The sequence below is a fragment of the Dysidea avara genome, chromosome 8, assembly GCF_963678975.1.
Source record: "Dysidea avara chromosome 8, odDysAvar1.4, whole genome shotgun sequence".
Taxonomy (NCBI): domain Eukaryota; kingdom Metazoa; phylum Porifera; class Demospongiae; order Dictyoceratida; family Dysideidae; genus Dysidea; species Dysidea avara.
The window spans coordinates 5,706,732-5,730,871 of NC_089279.1; the positions used below are offsets into that span (position 1 = coordinate 5,706,732).

The 24,140-nt window shown below is 37.6% G+C and overlaps 3 protein-coding genes across 3 annotated transcripts; all 3 read left to right on the forward strand.

Annotated features, from left to right (window-relative positions):
* The first annotated feature begins 14,444 nt into the window (after window positions 1-14,444).
* On the forward strand, window positions 14,445-15,545 carry LOC136263333 (uncharacterized). Its single transcript, XM_066057850.1, has one exon. It carries the CDS (start codon window positions 14,482-14,484, stop codon window positions 15,226-15,228), a length of 747 nt encoding a protein of 248 aa, XP_065913922.1. The 5' UTR covers window positions 14,445-14,481; the 3' UTR covers window positions 15,229-15,545.
* Window positions 15,546-18,258: 2,713 nt separating this feature from the next.
* On the forward strand, window positions 18,259-19,332 carry LOC136263027 (mammalian ependymin-related protein 1-like). The gene is made up of 5 exons (XM_066057470.1): window positions 18,259-18,419; window positions 18,490-18,677; window positions 18,736-18,916; window positions 18,981-19,074; window positions 19,129-19,332. The coding sequence occupies exons 1-5, from the start codon at window positions 18,359-18,361 to the stop codon at window positions 19,193-19,195; spliced, it is 591 nt and encodes a 196-aa protein (XP_065913542.1). The 5' UTR covers window positions 18,259-18,358; the 3' UTR covers window positions 19,196-19,332.
* A 53-nt stretch (window positions 19,333-19,385) lies between these two features.
* Window positions 19,386-20,415, forward strand: LOC136263028 (mammalian ependymin-related protein 1-like). The gene is made up of 6 exons (XM_066057471.1): window positions 19,386-19,527; window positions 19,605-19,639; window positions 19,697-19,834; window positions 19,887-20,067; window positions 20,117-20,216; window positions 20,269-20,415. The coding sequence occupies exons 1-6, from the start codon at window positions 19,461-19,463 to the stop codon at window positions 20,333-20,335; spliced, it is 588 nt and encodes a 195-aa protein (XP_065913543.1). The 5' UTR covers window positions 19,386-19,460; the 3' UTR covers window positions 20,336-20,415.
* Window positions 20,416-24,140: the final 3,725 nt, after the last annotated feature.

Genomic DNA, 24,140 nt, shown 5'->3' on the forward strand with positions numbered 1-24,140 from the left:
GTGGAGCGTTCTGATTGGTTGCACCAGTTTTTGGTAATCCGGTACAACTCCACTATACTAAGCATACCAGACCCTTACTCTATGCGAAGGGGCGGGCGCCGCCAGACTAAGGAAGACACAATAGGTACCATGTGATGATGGACGAGCAATATCGAGATCTTACTTTAGAATGAGTTCGTGGACATGCATCTGTGAAGGGTATACCGAACATGACTGCTCGTGATTTTTGTAATTGGGCAAATGGGACCCTGTTGCCTTTGGTAAGGGAGCACCATCCTAGCATACCAGCCAATGTTAGTTTGAGTACAGCTTGTAGGTGGCTCCACAAGCTAGGGTTTCAGCCCTCCAACACCAAAAAGGGTGTCTACATTGATGGGCATGAGAGGAAAGATGTAGTCGAATACAGAACCCTTTATTTGAGGCGTTTAGAAATTTTGTCCGGTACTCATGCACCCCCACCTCTATGTACAGATGAAGTGTCAGAGCCTTTTATCGGGCCCCAATGTAGACACTTAGTTTTGCTTTTTCATGACGAGAGCACATATCATTCAAACAAGGATCAGGGCTGGATGTGGGCTGAGAAGGAAAACCAGTTAATTATACCTAAAGGGCAAGGTTGAGGGATAATGGTAAGCGATTTTGTTGATGAATTCAATGGCTTGTTGAGGTTAACGATGGAAGAGTTCGAAAGAGGTAAATTAGAGTAAAGCAGACAGCCCATGTGCTACTGAAGTATGGGGCTGAGGGTAAAGGTTACTGGAACAGTGACAAATTTATTGCCCAAGTTGAACATGTTATTAAAATTGTTAAAGTTAAGTATCCCAGAGAGTTGTATGATGTGATTAGGCTTTTTGACCATAGTTCTGGTCACACAGCTTTTGCTGATGATGCCCTAAATGTAAACGGAATGAATGTACGTTCTGGTGGGGCACAAACAAAGATGCGGGATACTATGTGGAGGGGTAGGGTACAAAAAAAATGGTACTCCCTGATGGTACGCCTAAAGGGATGAAGAAAGTTTTGATTGAGAGGGGAATTAATGTGACTAAAATGATAGCTGAACAGATGAGAAATGAACTTCAAAAAATGCCAGATTTCAAGTACGAGAAAACCAGGGTTGAAACATTATTGCATTCAAACAATTTTAAGGGTTATTTTATTCCAAAATTCCACTGTGAATTAAACCCCATAGAACAAGTATGGGGACAAAGCAAAAAGTTTACCAGAGCTCATTGTGATTATTCATTTAAGGGGTTAGAAAATATGCTGGACGAATCATTAGATACCATTCCACTGAACACCATAAGGAGATTTTTTAGGAAAATGAGGGACTACTTAGCAGCCTATAGAGAAGGGTTAACTTTGGGTCCACAAATGGAAGCTGCCATAAAGCAGTACAAGTCACACCGTAAAGTCTGAGAATAGATAATTGAACTTTTAAAACTTCTTGTAAATTCATTACACTAACTAATTTTGAACTTTTTTTCAGTGCAATTTTTATATTTATCATGTTCTAATTATAATTCAAGTTTTGTAACGTAGAGTACAGATAAATTGTAATTTATATATGTAAAAAAGCTGGCATAACTTCATGCCATCATTAAAAATCAATATTATTTTTCAGTGGAAAGTTCCTCCTATCCATAGCTTGGTGGCACTCAAATGTTAAGCTGGCATCTAGTACATCTGTTGAGAAAAATTGAAATATGCATATAATTAGATATTCATGGTTATTACATCATGGAGGTGGTTGATGATGTCACAAATGTTCCAACTTCCTGCTGTGTGTAGAGTAGCTGTTATATTACCACATTTCCAAATTTGAAACCTGTAAGTGTTTCAGTGGTGGACTTATGGTCATTAAACTGTCATAGGCCATAAACCACTAATTTTGGACATTTATAATGACTCACACCGTACACACCATACACATTTGTATTACACAGTCAACATTATCCTCAAGTGATGTATGTACAGGAAAATTATATACCATAATATTGAAGCATATTCAGCAAGTTTACTATGTTAGAATCTCAGTCAGTAGAGTGCAAATTGAAGGCTTTACTGCTTTAATTTGATCAAATGTTTAACTTATAAGTGAATATGTAGAGGCTAGATTGTCGGCAGTTGCAGGTAGAGAGATGAAGTCCCCTGAAATTTTGTCCTCATTGTATGCTGCTAAGGTATAATTATATCAAATCTACTTCCAATAATTCATTTATATGCTGCAGTGAAAAGTATATAATTATTTGCATACGTGATTATAGGGGAGACTGCAAAAACAGTGGAGAAATTTCATATGCAGTATAGATTGGCATTACATTTTTTGAGGCCTTAAAATTGTAAAGACACTTCTAGCTGAGTGCTTGCCTATACTAAAGCTACAGTGACCCTTGTATATTAATTGTCAGCCTATACCATTGCAGTAGGCTGATCCTAACATACATGGCACAGTATATGTGTGCATGTATACACTTATACACATTACACTACACCACACATCATACTTATTGACTATAAGCTACACCCGCCACAGCCCACTGACCACATATAGTTATTATTGTTATATATGCCATAGCATAAAGCGCATACATTTTTGCCTTCAAAATGGCACCTTATTGTGCATACAAATGTATGCCTCTATAAAAAGATCTTCTGATTTACCATTTGTTAGAATTTGTGTATATATCAGTTGCACATTGCTTAACTACATATATAGGTATCTGATTTACCCCCGTCTTACACTAAAACAACTCACTCTGTTCAGCTCCTTATATGCCGTTTCTGTTCTCCATGCATGCATGCCCTAGTTGTCTAGGATATCTTCACTTCTTATCTTCGTAATATTATGTTTACTTCAGCTCTACATAGATAGGGTACTTATGATGTCAGCATTTTTTGTCAGTGACCTGTGCATGTGTCACTTGCTACTGAGGTTATGATTATGACAAGGAGTGACTGACCATGTATGGAACCTATCTAATATAAACCAGTTGCCATTTTATAGTTAATTTGTTGGTTTAGAAATGCAGCCCTTCTGTGCCAGCAGATGGCTGTCAAGATATGCTCCACTGCACTGTCCTTAGCAGTAGGCACACCATGCAACTTCCCAGGAAATCACCAAAGTAACGTACTGCCTCTAATACCCTCTATATCTATAGTTACTATATGTGCATATGATTCATGAATTTATATACATACAGTCATGTTTCACATTTTAAATAAACGTTATTGTGTTAATTGTGTAATGTATAACACTGTGATACACATGCATGCATACAGCTAGTTGTATAATATCTATACCAAAACAGCCAAGCTGTGAAGAGCCAGGGTGAAAAAAAGATGAGAAATCAAAGGAGGCAGCCAAGAATGCAATGATGTTCGTATTCTTAATGATAATTGTGATCATCAAAATGATTGGCATTAACATCATTGAAGCTATTTCTTTGCCCCCACCTTTTCTCACCCTGGATCTTTTGGGGGCTGCAATCTTTTTCATAGTTTAGCTGTTTTAATAGTTGTAATGGCATACCCTAAGCCAGCCAATAACCAGCTTTAGGGCTCCCTTTTTACTTGTCTTTGTTTTCTAAAGCGGTGCAGATGTTTTATTTGTGATCTAAATGTTCAGAACTCTCTAACAGGGTGATGTGTTTGTAGTAGTTGAGCTCTCTACAGATTGACTTTTAACCTAGCTGAACTCTCTACAGAGAGACTTTTAACATAGCTGATCTCTTTGACAGGGTGACATTATTGTGGCTTAATTCACTACGGGTGACTGTTAACGTATGTAACTGAACTTTCTATAGGGTAACTAGTTTGTAATGCTAGCTAAACTCTCTATATGCAGGGTAATTTGTTTCTAGCTGCTCTACAGAACAACTTGTAGCACATAGCTGAAATCTCTGTAGGGCAACTTTTTTGTAACTGAACTCTCTACAGGGTGACTTGATATGTAGCTAAGCTCTCTACAAGATTACTTGTAACATAACTGAACGCTTTAGTAGAGTGACTTTTTACATATGTAGCTGACTGCTCTAATTGGGTAACTGCATATCAGAGTATCTTGATCGTTCATTTTGGTGCATGTATTGGGTTATACATATAATTCAATGGTTTTAATTCATCTAATCCACTAAAAGGCTTTTCTGTGACAATTAGTTTACTGGTTTAGTGGCTCATTCCTTTAAGTGGTTTCAGTACCCAAAACTTAATTGCATAAATATCACACACTATTGGTTTTCATGCTATGGTCTTTAATTTGATTTCTTCCAAACTGCAAAAGATTTGAGGTTTGATAGTTAACTTATGCACATACCAATTTCAAGGGGCATAGCCAGGATTTTTGAAGGGGGGTTCTAGCACCAGCATTAAGTTACTAGAAGCAGGGGTCTGGGGGCACAGCCCCCAGCCGCTGAGAGACTTTCAATATTTTAATAAATCAAAACTCAGCAAATTGCTACATTTTATGTAAAAAGTACATTAATTATGATGCATTAAGTGCCCCTGGGATGAAGCTAGTACTAGATAAAGTGACCTAGTGGAAACAGACAGCATAACACATAGAGACACATATAGTAATCTGTAAGTGATGGTTATATCTCACTGTGGTATAGGAGCCATGAATCCACTGATACAAATGACAATCAAAACAATATAACTGTACAAATATGCATAGCATGAATTCATTTTGCATAACACAAGTGATAAATTACTGGAGCTCTATATCTTTAAACACTGCACACCAAAACTATAGCAGTATAAGGTCATGCTAAGTTTTGCATTTAATGTTGGAATGTCTGAAAAACTTCATATGGACATGGATATTTACATGCATGTTCTATTAGAGTATACCTGACTGCTTTATTAGAGTATATACCTGACTGCTCTATTAGAGTATATCGATCTTTTTAACAAGTTTTGAAGAGGGCTCATGTTACCTCTGTAAATCCTTCCCTGAGAGATGAATGTAAGTTTTATCAAGTGTTGTGCTGTGCCATTACACTATATTGCTCACTCATTTTGTCCTGCCACACTATTAGGCCAATGAAACTTGATTACCAGTTTCTCGCTCAGATTTTTGAAAAATTGATGCGGGCGGGCGGTTATTATTCATTATTCATTATTTTCTAAAAGCACAACACCCACCCCAAACATGAAGATTTCTGCCAAAAAAAACAGGGAGATCTACATTGCATTAAATTGTTAAAGTACGTTACTAATCCATATAAGAATATTCAGCTATCTAAACAAGTGATTTTCCCATTAGAGCTGATTGCTCTATTAAAGTAAAAATGACTGCTCTATTAGAGTATTTCGATCAAAATTACCAATAATGAAATTCCATGCGGGTATATAAACAGTATGCGGGCGATGACGCGAAACTACTAATCAAGTTTCATTGGCCTAAATGGTGTGTTAGGATCCTGCTTGCAGAAGTCGAAATTTTACAGGGGGGTTCCTGAACCCCCCCCTCCCTACGCCCCTGGTCATTTTCAGCTTCTTCCCATAAGCAGTTTACACTGTAGGCATGACAATAACATATTGGCGATATTTTCTATGAACAATCACTAATAATTAAATAACTCTGTGACTACCGGTTTATCGTATTTAAACTAAAATTGGTACCAAGATTTGCATTTAAACCCTGCACTAAATTTTAAAGAAATTGGATAACTTTTTTTTGTGTTTCATGGCAGTTTTTGTAAGTGTACAACTAAAATTGGTTAAGGTTTTCATTTAAACCCTGCTTTTGTGTGCTAAATTTTAAGGCAATTGGATAAATTTTTTGTGGTTTATGACAGTTTTTGTATGTGTACAAAGAGATAAATAAAAATAAGAAGGAAAAAATTAAGAAATTAAGCCAATTTTTGAAGGCTCTGGCTCATATCTCGGGAGTGATTTTGGTATTTGGACTACTGAAGGTGGAGGGGACATTTCCATAGAAAGAATTGTCTTGTTTCATAAAGACAGCTATGTATACGTACATATAAATTGCCATTCTGCTTCCTGCCAATACTGTCAATAACACGTGTGCTGGTATGGTGCACCAGCTTCTTGAGCTATATGACACACTACCATTTGTCTTGTGGAGTAAGGATAAAAATCATAGCTGTACTATTGGTAATGCATTAGTTGATATCTCTACATTTTTGACATAATATGTGATTGTCCATTGGAAAAGTAATGCAAAAAATACTTTAAGATATTATACAACAACACTGAAGTACTGAATTACATGCAATTCAATCGCAATTGCTAGAAAACATAAATAAATTTGTAATTACATAAAAATAACTTTATACAAAAAAGTTAATGACATGAGAACTGAAGTTTTTGCTACACAGACATGCACATGATACCAGCATACAATGTTGTGAGGGTTACACTGCTGTTAAATAGTTATCATAATAATTAGTCCATTCAGAGTCTTCAAAACCACGAGTGTTTCTTTCTAGTGAATCTGTTCTCCTTGTATCATGGAGGAACGACTTCAACACATTCCAATATTGTGGAACTGTCTTGTGAATCATTTCAGTGGTTACCCATGTAAAATCATGAAAGTCCAAACTATGCAGGTGCTACTGCTTCTCCTATTAAAGTGTACATGATTCAGCTTCATCACTGAGCTGATTCAGGAAGTAACATACGACCACACTTCCATGTTCCACCTTTTACTGGTAGCTGAAACACTTGTCCATCTATCTCATCTCCTACTCTACTCAACTCTCCACTGGTTGGGTCAAACAAGATGAACTCAAATGGAACACCTCCATGATAGTAATGTATATACAATATCACACAAATTAATTGTTGGAGATAAAATTGGAGAGTCTCCTGTTGGCATCTAGTAAATAGAAGTGAAAGCATTTTGATGACTTTTCTGTGACCAGTAGATCTGTCATCGCAAGATCTTTGTCTGATACATTAAAATCAGTTTCTCCTCTTGTGTTCATTGGCTGGTCACTTCCTGAACGATGGGTCTCCAAGAAGAATCCACCTACTGGACGGGCTAACAACCCTAGTTTGTTGATCAACATTTCTGCTGTTAGCTTTGCCATGACTATAGAACAAATGTGCAGAGATGTTCCAGTTTGGTGCCTTGTATGTTATGGATTTGATAGTCACAAGTGGTCACTCCCTTAATAATAGTGGTACTACTATTATTAACTCTTGCTCCAACAAAATTAATTGATGTACTGCATCCTGACATAAGTAACACCTGACCATTTTGTATCCTAGCTACATTGTGCTAAACTAATTATGGAATCTCTTAGTTATGATAATCCATGGTTACCTACATGCCAACACATTATGGCTTCCATATACATAGAGAAAAGGCTTCTATGTATGTATACACTTCATAAACAGAAACCTTGCATGACTATGAGAGCACTCAAAACCTTCATAGTGTTAAGTGGAGGGGTGCAATGTACTTGACTTCAACGTCATACATGGTCCGTGGTGTTAGCGGACTCATTATGCCTATTGTGTTTACATCAACTGGTGATCTGTAGCTGGGCCATGCGTGTTGATGTTGAATTCTATGGGTTGCCTTTCCCTCATAGAAGGGGTTGTTGTACAGTTCCATGATCAGGCACGATGTCATTGTTACACAAGTTTCTCCCTATCGCATGTGTTCAGTCATTATGTGCTTACAAGGGGAGCCAGAGCTAAGGGTCAAGAGACCCCTGCTCTTGATTATAACATTGTCTTGCTATTCTAAGAACCTACAGTAGAACTGTATCTTAAAAACAGGTAGCTACAGCCACCCAGATTTTGTGTGCTGTCAGTTAATTTGTACACAATTGCAACTATTAAACAATGATCATTATGTAATCGTGGTGTCAGTTTAGGGTCATTAACATGTACAAGAATACCTGCATAGCTGCAATATCCTGGACCACTTACCTCAGTGAGTCATTTTTGTAACAACTGGTTACAGAGAGGCCACTGCCAGCTACACTGTGATGAACAAGCACAACATTTAATGTAACAGTATTTTATTAATTATGCACAACTATATTTTCAGCTATGGTAGCTATATATGCATGCGTGTATGTTTGCTTTTCTATAAATGTTCACATTGTTGATAGTGATTGTCCCAGACATCAATGCTCAAGGCCACCAGCAATGCTACTTACCTTCATCCTTTTCAACTATCATGTGACCTGAAAGTGAGGTTTTACTTGTGGTGGCCTGTTATGACTGATGTTCAGTAGTTATGTGTTGCTACTCATTTACCCAGCTACACCCAAACACTTGATGGCTTCACAACAATAATATCATATTGAAAGCCACATATGTATTAGAATAACTAGAGTCAATATGTTTAACTACAGTAAAACCATGTTATGTCCACTGTAGTTTCCATTGGCAGCAGACTAGGGGTTACCATGCATTGCAGCCCATGCCCACTCATGGATGTAAGTCGACACCACTCCCCATGTCCCTGCATGGAGTTGGTTAATGGGTGTGCTGTCACATATGTCTATATTATATAAATACACCATTTTCCAACTAGCTAGCTACTCCGTATAGTATAACTAAATTAGCACACTCACTAACCTGGTTTTGTTGTGGTCACATGTGACCGAGGACTTGCTCATGTGATTTGTCTCATCACTGTCTGCTATTAATTAAGAAGCTCATTTGTTAGTTGCTAGTAATATCACATGTGCACCCTGAATATCATGATGCATATGAGGTGTTAAGACTTGCACCCTTTTTATAAGCTGAGCTTAGATCTAGAAATTGGCACCTCTCTAGAGGAAGGGAGTTATGTGCACACCCAAAATTATGTGATGTAGTGGTGGTAATACTTAAGTAGAGTGAATTGTGAATGCATGTTAGTCTAAGTCACCTAGGCCAAGCAGACCCAACCATAACTAGTGTAGCCATGCAGTATTGCACGGTATATGCTGTCGTAAGTGGTGTAGCCTCTCAGAGAATATTTATTGCAGTGAGTGGTTATCTCCAGACCTGAACTGACCTAAATGGCATATTTTTATTTTTCACTCCTTGCCATGCCCACATGGGTGTTTATTTAATGCTGCTCATGTGACAGAGGACCACATTCATATACCCCTTTTACTGTGGTTCATAGTAGAGATTGCTTATGTTGTAATTCTAATTCTAATAGAACACTCACCTAAACACCAACTTAGAAAGCTCCTCCAACTGTAAAAGAAACCTTAGAAGTTAATTAGGAAGAAGTTTAGGTCCAGTAGTAAATATGAAGTCAATAGGACCTGATAAAACAGGGGCAGGTGCTTGGGCACTCATAAATACTTCTAACCAGAGTCATCTTTCCTTTTCTAACTTGTCAGTGATTCCATTTGCCTTGATCTGGCTTCAACCACAGTCCATAGACATAATAGCCTGAGAATACAGATCTCCACTCATCAAATATTGAGATACTCTAATAGAGCAGTCATATACCAGAATAAAACAGTCAAGAGTATAGCATTATTATAAGCACTCGTTTAATTGTTTATCAGTTAATATCAATATTCTAAACAGAGTTGTTGATTCCACCCTTCAGTAGCTATACCATTTTTAATCAGTGTGGCTAGGAATTCTTTGAAGATGAAAATCAAGTTGATCTTAAGTTAAATATCTTCCTACTTCCCAAAGTACTTTTTAAAGAACTAAAATCTGCCATTTTGTTCATCTTATTATTGTTATTATTTTTTCCTACAGGCCTACAGCAAACTCTTGGAGGTAAAAACCACAGAACCTCATGTTAAGTCTTTCTTCATGTCCATGACCTATTTTAAAATGTATATTGCAATGTTAATATCCACTTTGAAGCAAATTTAGGTTCACTTTACCATTGATCTTCTGACTTAGTCTCTGCAAGGGTTACTAATGTGTTAATATGTGTTAGTAAGTATCCAATCTACTCACATTAGCATGTTCATTTGGAAACCCTATATCATTGCTTATATTAACCATAGTATATTAATTTCATACCAGAGCAGCAATGTTGTCGTGTACCACTGCAAGTGTACTTTACTTGATCACATAGCTGCACAAGTGTGCAAATCAAAAGCCATACTTTTTCTGACCACAGCATGCAATACACTGACTATACAGTTGGATATATCAAAGCTGTATAGTACAAAGTAAGAAAACAATACACCAGTGTTTGTTAAATCTGATAATATCTTAACAGCTATACTGTACATGATGACTATAACTTCAGGGCCGCCCAGAGAAATTAAGGGGCCCAGGGCAGAGGCGGATCTAGGATTTCAGAAGGGGGGGTGCTAACATAATGGTTAGTTGGCTAGCTTACTTGGCTAAGAAAAGTTACAACTGGTCAATACAACTAGCTATAGTGTGCGAAGCACACTCAGCATGAGGAGCATGCTCTATCTAGGGGGTCTGGGGGCATCCCCCACAGAAAGATTTTGCAAATTTAGCCTATTTAATATTTGGACTCAAATAAATAAACATTAGATTTATACAGAAGCATTCTCAGTACTTATCTGCTCCTGCATGGCACTGTGAAAAAAGTGGGATATAAGATGGTATTTCCAGTGGCTTATTGAATACAAATAAGCCTTAATATAAACCCTGTATTATACTCATGTTATACTTTAGTATAATGCATACTATACTATTACATATATGGTTTCATTTTATTTATCACATTACTTAAAATATCTTGTATCAAATATAATGCCCACACTATACCATCACATATATGGTTTCAGTATGTTTAACACATTAACTAAAGCCTTACATGTGATTGTTAGTGTACTACAGGTTATATCAAGCTTTTTTGTATTCAATAAGCCACTGGAAATACCATCTTATATCCCTCTTTTTTCACAGTGTGGTTTATTGAAAATATATTAATTTGTTTTTCCTTGGTCTTTACCATACAAATAGAGATCCATGTGAGTTTAACATGCATGCTGGCTTGTTTGACTATTAAATTTTTTTTCAGCAATTTCTATTACCATATTTTAAAAATTATTTTATATACATTCTCTCATTGTATCAATGATGGTATCAATTAATCACACACAAACAATACTTGTATACATACATACAAAGGAAAGAAGGCAAAAGCGTCAAGCAGAATTTCATTGCACATGCACTTGAACATGGTTGGATACAGTTCTAATGATTACTGAAGTTTCAATTCTGGCCAGCTAAGTTGAGTTATCAAGTGATGATGTAAAGTGACTGAATATCACAGATTGCCACGAAAGCTAGCATGCATGTAAGCACCAGCTTTTTATGCTGGCATAATTATGTAACATTCAGTAACTCTAACAGAGCATGAGACACTTTGAAAAGCTGTTAATTAAATTTTCCACAGACAACAATACTTTTACTTCACTGTGCTCACCAGTATGCAATAGCTAGTTATTATCCAGTCAATAGGTGCAAATTATTAGCAAAACATAAAATTGCTGAACGCAGTAGGCAAAACTTTTGAGCACTGCAGCATAGCATAATGGATTAAAGTTAAAGCATAGTAAGCTGGAGCCCACTGCCAGGTAATCCTTAGTTTGTTATGCAACATATATTAAATTGCAACTGAAGGATGATCATTATGTGATCATGCATGGTGTTAGCTAGTTATTAAGGGCCATAACATGTAATCTCTATATAACTAATCAGTTTGTGCATGGTAACTATTCGCACAGCCAGCCCATTTTCACACCCTTCAGTAAGAGATGTAGGAGTGGATTCAGCGAGAGTCTGTCGGAGGCTGATGTGCATACATGAAAGGGACTTACATAAATCTATAGCTAGTTGCTACAGACAGACACCACCAGCTTGCAGATAGCTACCAGTATAGTGTGTACTCGCTGGGTGGCAATAGCTAGCTGTGTTTTGCACAGCTGCTGTAGTAGGTTGCTTGTGTGTGCATGTGTGTTGTGTGTGTGTGTGTGTGTGTGTGTGTGTGTGTGTGTGTGTGTGTGTGTGTGTGTGTGTCACGGGAAGGGGAGCTCTTACAATATTATAGCATAGACTCTTGATATAATAATGTGTGCAAGCATGAACCTGGACCTTTTAGCTACCAGGCTGGTGCTAATGCCATTATACGCCTCGCTTCACTCACTCAGCCATGATCACTCACTCCCCTCCACCAACTCATGATCACTCACTCACTTATACCATAGATTATCGCTCGATAATCTATGCTTAGCCTGCGTGGGTTCGGTCGGGTATACATGACGTCACCGAGGTGCATGTGGGCAGGCGTTCGCACGCCGATTCTACGTAAACGCACTAGCTAAGTCAGTGCAACTATAAGCATAAGCAGGGGGTAGGACATGTTGTCATAATGCATACAACTGATTTTTGCGTAATGTAATTGAATTCCAATTATAATTGCATGATGAAAAACTAATGTACTAGCTACGTGCATCATTGTAGATGCCAAAGTCGATTGCATTTACTACTAGTGACTAAGAATACAGCGAACAATAACACAGGTACCTGAAAATAAGATTAGATTTTATTCTAAATAACGCTTTATTGCAAAGTTCATCGTAAAATCGCTGGAGCTCAATGAAGCTCATCACATGAAACGATTTATACACTAGTGAATTACTATTTCTGACAATAAATCCAGCGCTAAACTTCACAGTTTATTAGAACTATTAGTCTCGCATGGCCAGACCGCTTTTTTCCCTTTGTCCATATTAAGACATTTTGGAAATTTGCTGTACTTTGTTCTGTGGCAAAAATGACAGCTGTTACAGGCATGTCCAATACATTCGCATCGGAAAAACTATTTAAAATGAAACAAATTATTGTGTACCGGCTACCTCGAGTCCGATTAACAATTTTCACGGTGTGATACGTGTAGAGCAACTCTCTGCGAGTTAAATGATACCAGAAGAATTCCAATTCACGGAAATTTTGGTGTGTCAAAATAGCCTAAACCGACCCAGTGTAGCAAATTTCCCCATACATTTTGTATTGGGCGATTCGGGGTCATGTAATATATGACGTGATAACCTGTGACACGTGATAGATACATCAGATTCATGGCTAGATTTCGAAAGAGCAGTGAATGGCGATTTAAATGAGATATAGTATAAGGTTTTCAGAAGAACTATCACCCGTCATTTTAAGGTTGAAAATCACTTTCTTGTTCTATGGCAAAATGAATGGCGGATATTTGTAACGGAACGCTCCAGTGGCATTCCGATGTTTTGACACCCATTATTCCACAGAACATTAGTGATTCAAAGAAACAAAAGCATTGAGAAATCACTCTGCTGGTTGGTTTGTGAAATTCAGTGTTATTTGTAAGGTAGTTGCTCAAATCGTATATTTCCTTTTTCAGCCTCAATGTCTTGATATGCATTGGGTAGGGAGAAAAAAGGGTCTGGAAAAGTTCGAATCCCACAATCGTCTTGACACGTCACGAGGCTACGTCATAAGTATGCAACCCATGCGCTTAAATTCCATTGTAACAAGAATAGTCTCGTGCCCAGACCGCTTTTTTTCTTTTTGTGTGGGGGCGGAGAAAAAAAAGGGTCTGGTGGATCTCCAATACATTTTTTGTGCAGCCGGATCTACAACTTTTGGGGATCGTTGATTAGTTGTGATGAATAGCAAAGGCTTGTTAACGAAGCGACAATAGTAAATAAGGCGCGCGTACCCAAGGATGCAGCCTTGCCAAGTAAACGCGCGCCGTGTTTCCTATTGTCGCTTCGTTAACAAACCTTTGCTATTCATCGCCACTAATCAACGATCCCCAAAAGTTGTAGATCCGGCTGCACAAAAAATGTATTGGAGATCCACCAGACCCTTTTTTTCTCCGCCCCCACACAAAGAAAAAAAAGCGGTCTGGGCACGAGACTATAACAAGAATGCCACAGCACAACAATAAACAAAGACTTAACTAACCTAAACAACTAACAATTTTTTTTTTACACGATAATGTAAACTATAGTTCATATTGAAAACTACACACATACTACTACTTATTACCTAACTATATACTTTACTAGCTACGTACTTAACTTAACTGACCAATGTCAAAGTCAGGAAATTCGTCCTCAGCAGTAAGCGAATACTGGCGGAGTATCATTTTCGCATTGTACCTCCACAAAGTCACAGACAGTTGCTGTAACAATTGATTCAATCTATTATCACCTCAAAGGTAGCTTTAGATGTTGATAGGTTTATAAATACGCGCTTGTAATTGATTGACGCAAGCGGCTACTATTTGAAAACGCATCACGTTTTTTTGGTTAACACCCCCAATTATCCGGGGAGTGCCAAGACGAGTGTGGGATTCGAACTGTTCCAGACCCTTTTTTCTCCCTACCCAATGAAAAAGAGAAAAAAAGCGGTCTGGCCACGCGAGACTATAGAACTATACCCTATGGCTATGCACTCTGTATACTCATGCTAAAAATGTACAATACGCAAACGTCACGCAATTATTGTGACGTCATGTCCTACCTCTGGTGTATAAGTGCGAGGCTTAGTGCTAACTGCATGGTTAGCTACATACAAACTGTGACCTGGATCCGTCATACAATGGCTGTTACAACAGTAAATAGTGGAACATCGGAGATGTTGATCAACAAACTAGGGTTGATAGCCCATCCAGAAGGTGGTTTCTTCTTAGAGACTCATCGTTCAGGAAGTGGGCGGCCAATGACCGTCAGAGGAGAAACTGATTTAAATGTACCAGAACAAGATCTTGTGATGACAAATCGTACTGGTCAGAGACAAGACAGGGATGGTCGTCGAAATGCTCTTACATCTATTTACTGGATGCCAACAGGAGACTCTCCAATTTTAAACCTATCAATTAACTTGTCTGATCATGTACATTACTATCATGGAGGTGTTCCATTTGAGTTCATCTTTTTTGACCCAACCAGTGGAGAGTTGAGTAGAGTGGTACTAGGAGGAGATGTGATGGGTGGACAAGTATTTCAGCTGCCAGTGAAAGGTGGAACATGGAAGTGTGGTCACATGATAGTTCCTGAATCAGCCGATGAAGAATCAAAGAAGGACATGTACACTTTGATAGGAGAAGCTGTAGCACCAGGTTTTGACTTTCATGATTTTACATGGGTAACTGCTGAATTGATTCACAAGATCGCTCCACAATACTGGAATGCGTTGAAGTCATTCCTCCATGATACAAAGAGAACAGATTCATTGGAGGGAAATGCTCGTGGTTTCAAAGACTCTGAATGGACTAATTATTATGATGATTACTTAAACCAGTAAAAACACATATAGCCATGACCTATGAATGGTTTCAAGGATAACTATAATGAAATTCCTAAGACCAATTTCCTTTTCCATGCATATATGGCAGATGTTGTATTCTGCAAGTGTGTGTAGCTTCTAATTGTGGTTGTGTATAGCTTATAATTGTAGTTTTATTATGGAGTCAAAGGTCTTCATGCATGCCAGTGTTATAGGACTGCTGGTATGTCCACCTGGGCTCAGTTCTATGGTTCAGTCATGCATTTGGCTAGACTAAAGTTACACTTATGAGGAGAACCATCATTGATGTGATGATGAAAATGGTTGTACAACATAAACTGGCTAATGCTCATGGCCACAAGCATTAGTTATGTAGTAGCTGATGAGTTAGTAACATGTAGAGCACTACATATTATATTACTGTGCATTAAGTAATTATTTACTTTTTTCTGGTATAGTTCTAGTGACATGGGTTACATTATCAGTCAGTACTAAGAAGAATGAAAAGTTATGATAATTTCAAACGTGCTAAAGGACTTGATGTAAGGAATGCAATTTTATCAAAACAGACATTGCATGTGTCATGCATGATGCATATATACATAGAATCATACACAGTAAAACTTGGGTGTACTGGTGCATCCATGTTGCCATGTTATACCCAAACACCCACACCTGCTATGGTGCAGCAGTAACACCCTTGGGTGTTTACAATGTAGATTTTGAACACTTTTTGGTGTATGTCAACACCCTTCAGTGTTTATGTACACCTTAAAGGTGGAAAATATAGCATAGACAGATTGAGTCCCTGCAAGTTTATGCACTACAAAAGCAGACAGCTATGAAGTAGGGCTGGGCGATAGTGGATTTTTCAATATCCGAACGATAGTAAGACACTGTTCACAATAGACGAAAGCACAATAGTGAAAATTCACCTATTTTCTACTTATCACCTTCAAGAGATATGCAAGTAGATATGTTACTTATGGTGTGTTTTCACAAAGAGACAAAACAACCTTCAGTTTTAGACTAATTTTTGCTCCCAAATATTATTTTTAAAAGCATTTTGCAGTAATATCTACATATTTTTACATGTTAATTACTGTCCGAAAGTAATTTTTCTAATGATAGGTGATACCGATACTATTCCGATATGTTCATACTATCCCCCAGCCCTACTATGAAGTTAATTATTCCATGGGTAGATGGAAACCTTTGCTTTCTGCTGGCTTCCTCATTGGCTGTATATATTTGTGCTGGAGTGGGATCATTCAAAAGCCTCTAAACTACATGAGAGATGCTCTCAGTAGGCCATGCAGATTAGGCTGTTTTTAATGTTTTTTTGTGACCAGAAATTCTAGAATGTCAGCCAAGAAATATAAGTCATTTGATTTACATCAATTTCATTTGTAAAATGTATTTGAAACTTTGTTCCTTTATAGTTATATTTGCTGTCACAAAACAGCTACTTGGAGCCCCAAGATATTTGTTCCTTATTTGCTCCTCTAAATACTTCATCCCCTAGCTTTATTGCAGAGTGCTTGTAATCTAGCTCTCATGGGAACCACTATGATCTTTGAACTGCTCATAAAAAGCTTAAGCCTGCAGCTGGTTTAGGCCTCAGGTGCTTATTCTTCTTGTGATCCAGCTGACAGCCAATTAATGCTGAGGGTCAGTCCAGCTAGCTTGGAAGAAAGCTTATTAGTATCTGCTTCAGTTCTTTTTCAGACAATAATTTGGATGCAAGGTCCAAATGTTTTGGTTCAAATAATCTAATTAGCAGTCCAAATAGTTATAAAGCTTAGAAATAGTTATATGTCTGGGGTCCAGTAGACAGTTCAGAAAGTAGGCTGAAGGTCTAAATATTTTAGTGTATACCCTGAAATAATAAATAAAACATGTGTTACAGTTTTCATGTGACAAATCTACTGAATTATCAGTTACACGAAAATGAATTGGGAGTCCAAATATTTATAGCTAATGACATAGGGTCAAAATATTTCAGAAAAGGTTAGAAACTGCAAGTGAGCTATAGCCATGCATAGTAGTTTATAAAGCTACCTGTATCAGTATTTCAAGTGATGAATCTACTGAAATATCAGTTCTGAAGAATAATTCAGGGGGTCAAAAATTCCAAATAAATGCATGATGGAGAAAACCACCATTATTGACAACATTTTTAGATACAAAAATAACTGGTAAGAGGATGAGTCCTCAGACAAACACAACCACGGCCGGATAAGGCAATAAAATGCCCCACAAATTGGTGTAGCAAGGAAAAAATACAGCAACAAAAAAAAACCCGTAACTACAAGAATTAAAGGCCAATGTTCATAATATACCCTGAAATATCATCAGTTTAGGGTAAAATTGATCCAAGGGGTCAAAATATTTTGAACTGATGTTTGATGAATAAAATTATATTTTTGGACCAGTAAAGGAGGGGGGTGGAGTAGACATATAACAGAACACAGTAACAACCACTTTATATTTTGCCATGCACTGAATTTAAACTCATCTTGCAACAGGTAATAATATACTTGAGGGAGCCAATGTAAAAACTGACAACCCGCATGTATGGATGGTAGTATTTTGTTTATTTCGTTGGCTTGATTTTTACACTGTTCAACGTCATTTCAGTCCAACAGGTGCCTTTTGGCATACCTTAATACATGCGATGCATGCATCATGGTGTTACCTTTATACTGAGCACACAGGACAATTTGTTATTTCCAGGGCACTACTGAAAAGAAAAGCATGGAGATTTTGCCTGCTTTGGCTTACCGAGGACATTTTTTAAAATTGATTGATTGATTAATTGATTGATTGATTGATTATTACTTTACAGTACTGCATACAAGTATAGAATAACGGATGTAGAATTAATAAAATCTTTAGGGTACAGTACTGATGGTCTGCTAGCTCAAGGCTACCAGTCATTAAAAATCAAGCATTTACTTACATTACTTATAAAAATTACACTTAAAGAGTTACATTAAAGGGGGCGGGGTGTGTTGGAACATCTACTACATGGGCATAAAAAATGAAATGTACAAGGGTTGTGATTATTTTAAAAACGAAATTGATCGCGTGATCACCCTCAGTTCTCCGGAAGATACTTGTCGATTTATTACATTTGCAAGACGGAATGAAGGCAATTGTGTTGGTGCTCTTTGTAGCCATTGTGACATCTCAGGCTCAACAGTGCAGTAAGCTACAGCAGCTCTGTTACTCTTTCTTATTAGCACTGCGCATCATTGTGCTTTTTTTTTAAAACAGCGACTCCACAACAATGGGAAGGTCAAATCTTCTCATTCTACAGCACGTCAGAAAGTACGGAGCCAACTGCCATACGCAGAGGAAAAGAAAGCTATGATGCGACAAACTTCCGCCGTCGTTTCATCGAGGAACTTGATACCTCTCGTACTGATAGGAATTACTATGACGAGCTCTATTTGCACAAAGAGGTGTAGATACACACTAGTTACTTACTACAACCACTATATATCCCATTAATATATACAGGGAGTGGGATACCGTCTGAACTTGAAAACCAGAGAGTGTGAGAAATTCCCACTGACGGAGCCCTGGCATCCAACTGAAGTACCAGAGAATACTACACTTGATGGAACTTACTATCTTGGTAGCACCAGTGTTCCCAACAACTATGTGGAGATGAACTTTTATCACGGATACACTGATCGAGGCAAGTATAGCTACAGTGTTTTGAAGGCATATGTTGATACTGACCTAACTTTCCATAATACCAGGTTATTACAGGGGTAGTTGGACTGTGAGAGATTGTCTCCCATTTGTCCACTCATATCTGATGACCCAACCAACTCCTAGCTACCATCGTACAACGTATGTTAGAACTATTTTGTGTGGAAGTATTGTTTGCTTGCATCTTTCTTATAGCCATTTAGACATCACCCCTGGATTGTCTGATCCGAATGTGTTCGTTCCTCCACAGGAGTGCCAATAGAGCACTTCTGTTTGGTGCAGACATTAGGCCTGCTGCATAGTATTGAATATAAACCTTTCTGTGGTGTAGCCATTCTGCATAGTCATCTGTTTTAGTGGTAAAATACCTCGTGATTTATCAAATATTTGTTGCAATAATTTGATATCTTATCGTCTCTGCCTCCTTGTGGTAAAAAACTCGTGACCATAAATGTCTAGGGACACAATATATACAATAAAAATGCGAAAATTTACGTAATAAAGCGTGACTTTTGCAGGGGTTAGAGATGCAGTTCGTCTTGGTGTTATTCGCTGCCTTTGTGCTTGCTAGCGCGCAAGAGCCTAAGCCTTGTGGTAAGTGTACAATGGCTAATGGTAAACAAAGGAATTATGCATTGTTTTAACTCGAAATTTTCCGTATCTGTTTGCAGAATCCCCCAGGCAATGGGAGGCAAGATATTTCGCTGTAAGTTTATCCAACATCGCTCATAAGCATAACATAACTTCGTCTGGTTCACTATAGTACGAGCGTGGGTCAGTGCGAGAGGAGGAAGGCAAGATAACGTATGATGAAGCTTATCAGAGGGTTCGATTCTTGGTGAGGGACACTGTGAATGATCAAACGATTGATGCTTATGAAATCCTAATCCTTCATGATAAGGTAGAATTTGCTGTCCCAACTTGCATTTGTGATGATGTTTTTTGTCTGCAAGGGAGTCGAATACCGCAATGACTTTACAACTAATCAGTGTACACAGAGGCAAATTACTCGACCATTCAGGCCATTTGGAGTCCCACCAAATGCTACATCATATGGATTGTACTATATTGGAACTTCAGCTTTTCCAGGGGCTGGTATGGAAGTATCAGTTTGGGGTGGAGAAGTCCGAGAAGGTAAATTCTAAGTTTTACTTTGAACACTTTATTTCATGTACCTATGCAGATGAACACTTTGAAACAACTGTTACTGCTGATGCATGCATACCCGTAAGTGATATATTTTTCAGCAGGGAAGAAGACAGTTTTAGAGAAAGAGTCACTGAGTAAGCTGATATTAATACTGTCTTATATTCACTCTTCTTTTTGTGCACATAGCTTTTATGATATTGTTGCTCCATACCCTGATTCGTCTGTGTTTGACATACCTTCGGAATGTCTGTAATCCTGTTGAACAGCTGTTATGCACATTAGCTTTTTGTTTGTTCGTATTATGCTGAAATCATGTTGATTTTTCAATGCAAATGTGTGATATGCTGGTTTGGTTTGTAAACATGGTTATGAACAGATTAGTGTTATTAGCTCATTGGTCTTGTGCTATAGTGATGTGAAGGAGTCACTTTAAGTACTGACATGACTCCTCACTGTTTATGATTGTCCTACTGGTTGAATATAGAATCATGTGGACCATGCAGATCCTGTATGTGTATGCACACATATAGTGAATTATAATTCATTGCTCTTATATGGACTAATGCATGCATGCATGGGCTTCATTTTGATGGTCTGGTTGTAATCAAATAACAGTAATTGCTTAATATCCCACCAATCCAATAGTGGTTTAGTGGGAGAGGATGCAAATTAATACTTGACCATGTGAAGCTGTTTGTAATTGTATATATAGAGCCAAGTCAGCAGACTGTTTATATGCATGGCATCACTGTAGCATGGTTCATTGCAAAAAAAAAAAAAACACTTGTCTCAGACTCTTGTGGAAACTACTGAACATGATTATTACAGTGTATATCTCATGCATTGTATTATTCATATTCAATTTCACTGTGCAATATACATGGGGGATTGCTGAAACTATTACATGTACACATTCATCGTCACATAATTTGCATGCAAACAATTCAGTTGTAGTATGTGTGGTATTTTTTTCATCAACAGCTACATGCTGTACATTACTGAAATTCTGGATCAACAGTGAAAAAAACAATATGGAATAGTGTGTATCAAGTGTGCATGCATACACCTGTATACCAGCCTGCGTGTCATGTGTACACTAACAATGCTGGCCTTAGGTAGGCAGCTACCTAGGGTTCCAGGCCTACCAGATCTACCCACAAGCTGCAGATGCAAACCTTAAAGAAAAAAACATCAATGTGTGTAATCCATGCACATGCATTGTGCACAATACCACATTAAGTTATGGCAATGAATTAACAAGGGTAGCTATATAGCATTTATGACCAAGCTACTAGCTTTAGATACTCTAATAGAACAGTCACCACATTAGTCGTGTCAGTTAATAATATGCAGCTGTACACCATCTAGCCAATATAAACATGTAGACTGGAAGTTACTAAAAGTAGTTTTCCAGTGGCATTGCGCATGCAAATATCAATAAATCATACAATACATGCAGAAGGCAAAACAATGGAAGCTATCATGTGACTCTACAGCTGATGTATCTCATGCATGCAGAGCCATATGTACATAAGATGTACAGTATACGAGTTGTGTACAGGTATTACTATATTAACCTGGAATATATTACACTGTCAGTATACCATTAAAACCTGACTTTCTTATGGCACTTATGTGATCCTGAAAAACTTTTTTTTCATAGCTTTAAACTGAAGCCCACAATTCTATAAGTGATGCTTACTCATTAGATTATAAATACAAACTGAAAAATATAAGAAGTAGGAAGAGTTGATAATACTGAATGTATGTATTGCTATCATATAAAATTTTTCTTGCTCTACCTCTCTTGGTGAGACCTCCTGTGGGTTACTAGCCCTGTCCCAGGAGATTTGCCTGCACAAGGCTCAAGGGCCTAAATGGTTCTCAGGCATCTCAGTGCTGGTTCTCTGGGCGACAATAGTGGGTTTCGCACAGCTGCCATAGGCTTCTCTGTGCATAATAGGGATTACCCATGTTTTCATAAAATCGTTATAGAGTATGCACATGCACCTTGCATGGAAAAACATATACTGTTTCCTTTACACTTGAAACTCACTAGTGGTCCTATGTATTCTAGCTTACAAAGCACCACGAGAAGGTTGTTTTGAGCTGAAAGATGCATTATTTCAGGCAAAACTACTAAACATTGCCATTTTGTTCATATTAATATTATTACTTATTCATATTCCTAAGTTTCACAGCCATAACAATGTTTACAAAGAGAATTCTGGGATAAAAAAAGTAGAAAGGTTTATTGAATAGGTGAGTGCATGTGTCTGTAGTGTGGCTTATTTTTAAAAGTCACATTGCAGCTCATATAAGGGACTTGTATACACATCATTCATCCTTTAGTCAAAATAGGGATTTGTGGTTTACCAGTAATGTAATTTCTTAGTAGTGTGTGCAGTTGCTGTAATAGGAAGTAACTGGTATGTAATATAGCTATTGCAATGTAATCATACAGTATGATAGTACTGTACATTAGAGACATCGAAGGTGTGGGGGCGATCCGTGATATACTATAACCCAAAAACCTGCCACATTTTTTTCCTCACAACGACATGACAGTATTGGTTGGGTAAAACCAATCAACCCGAAATGTTTGCGTCAAGTTGCTACAGAATTTAGAAAAAAACTATTCAACAGAATTTTCTACTGTCTGCCTGCCTGCCTCTCTGCCTGACGCCTTCAGTCAAGCATAGCAGAAAATTGGCTACAGCTACAGCCCTAATTTTTTTGCAGAAACGTTTCTAGTTCGCTTAAGAAAAAGCCTTTGGTATATTGATAAGCATGCAATGCTTGCGCTATTGTCTTACCTTTTATCCTTCTTTACCATGGCCATCAGTCAAGGTTCTACCACTGAGTGTTAATAGACTACAGTAGTACGGCTTCCATACCAGTGTACATTGCATCAAACTATTCAAATAAACGTGGTCGCCAGTTGCACCAAAAAACACACGTGTATGTGACTCGCTGTTGATATTGATCAGAGAGCAACTCATGGCGAGCTATATAGCAATGTGTAAGTCAATAAATATAGTTTATTTAGTAACAATGTTAAACTGAGTCAGGTCATCCAGGTCCTGCTTTATAGATTATTCAGGTCTGACCCCACATATTAATTTGGACATTACGTACTACTCCGATCCAGCTTGTTTCAGTACTTTTTATTGCAGCATTATACACTGTCCCTAATCTAATTTAAAATCCCAATTTTTTTCTTATACTTGTAGCTATTGCGATTTGGCTTCCAAGTAGTTACTATTCACATAATGTGATGATATACTTTTTAAAATGCCACATATAGCCAGTTACTACTAGTAACAAGAAAAGCAATATTTATATTAATACTTAGCAATAAGTAAAATGTTATTATGGGTGATATCCAATGATATCAATTTATATCTCAGTGTGTTTTGCCTTTGTTTGGGAATGGTGGAGTGGTATCATGTGGTACACAAGGGTTAAAGGGACAGTCAAAATGGCAAGGATAACTTCCAAATGATGGAGCCGATATAGCATTTCTGTTTTGCATTTTAAAACCCGGTTAATAATTGACACAGAGAAGAGTTAACCTCACTACATACTCGCCTGGTGTCTTATTAACACATGCTACATGTGTAAATAGGATGACCTGTTCTTGCTAACCACAAAAATCTAAGGACTTGTATATACATCATTCATCCTTTAGTCCAAAATATGGATTTGTGGTTTACATTAGATCCCAGTAATGTAATTTCTTAGTAGTGAGTGCAGTAAGTGTAATAGGAAGTAACTGTATGCAATAGCTATTGCAATTTGAGCTTCCAAGTAGTTACTATTCACATAATGTGATGATATACTTTTTAAAAAGCCATATATAGCCAGTTACTAGTAACAAGAAAAGCATTATTAATACTTATAACAATAAGTAAAATGTTATTGTGGGTAATGTACAATGATATCTTCCAGGTTTATATCTTAGTTTGCCTTTGTCTGGGATTGGTGGAGTGGTAATCATGTGGTACACAAGGGCTAAAGGAACAGTCAAAATGGCAAGGATAACTTCCAAATGATAG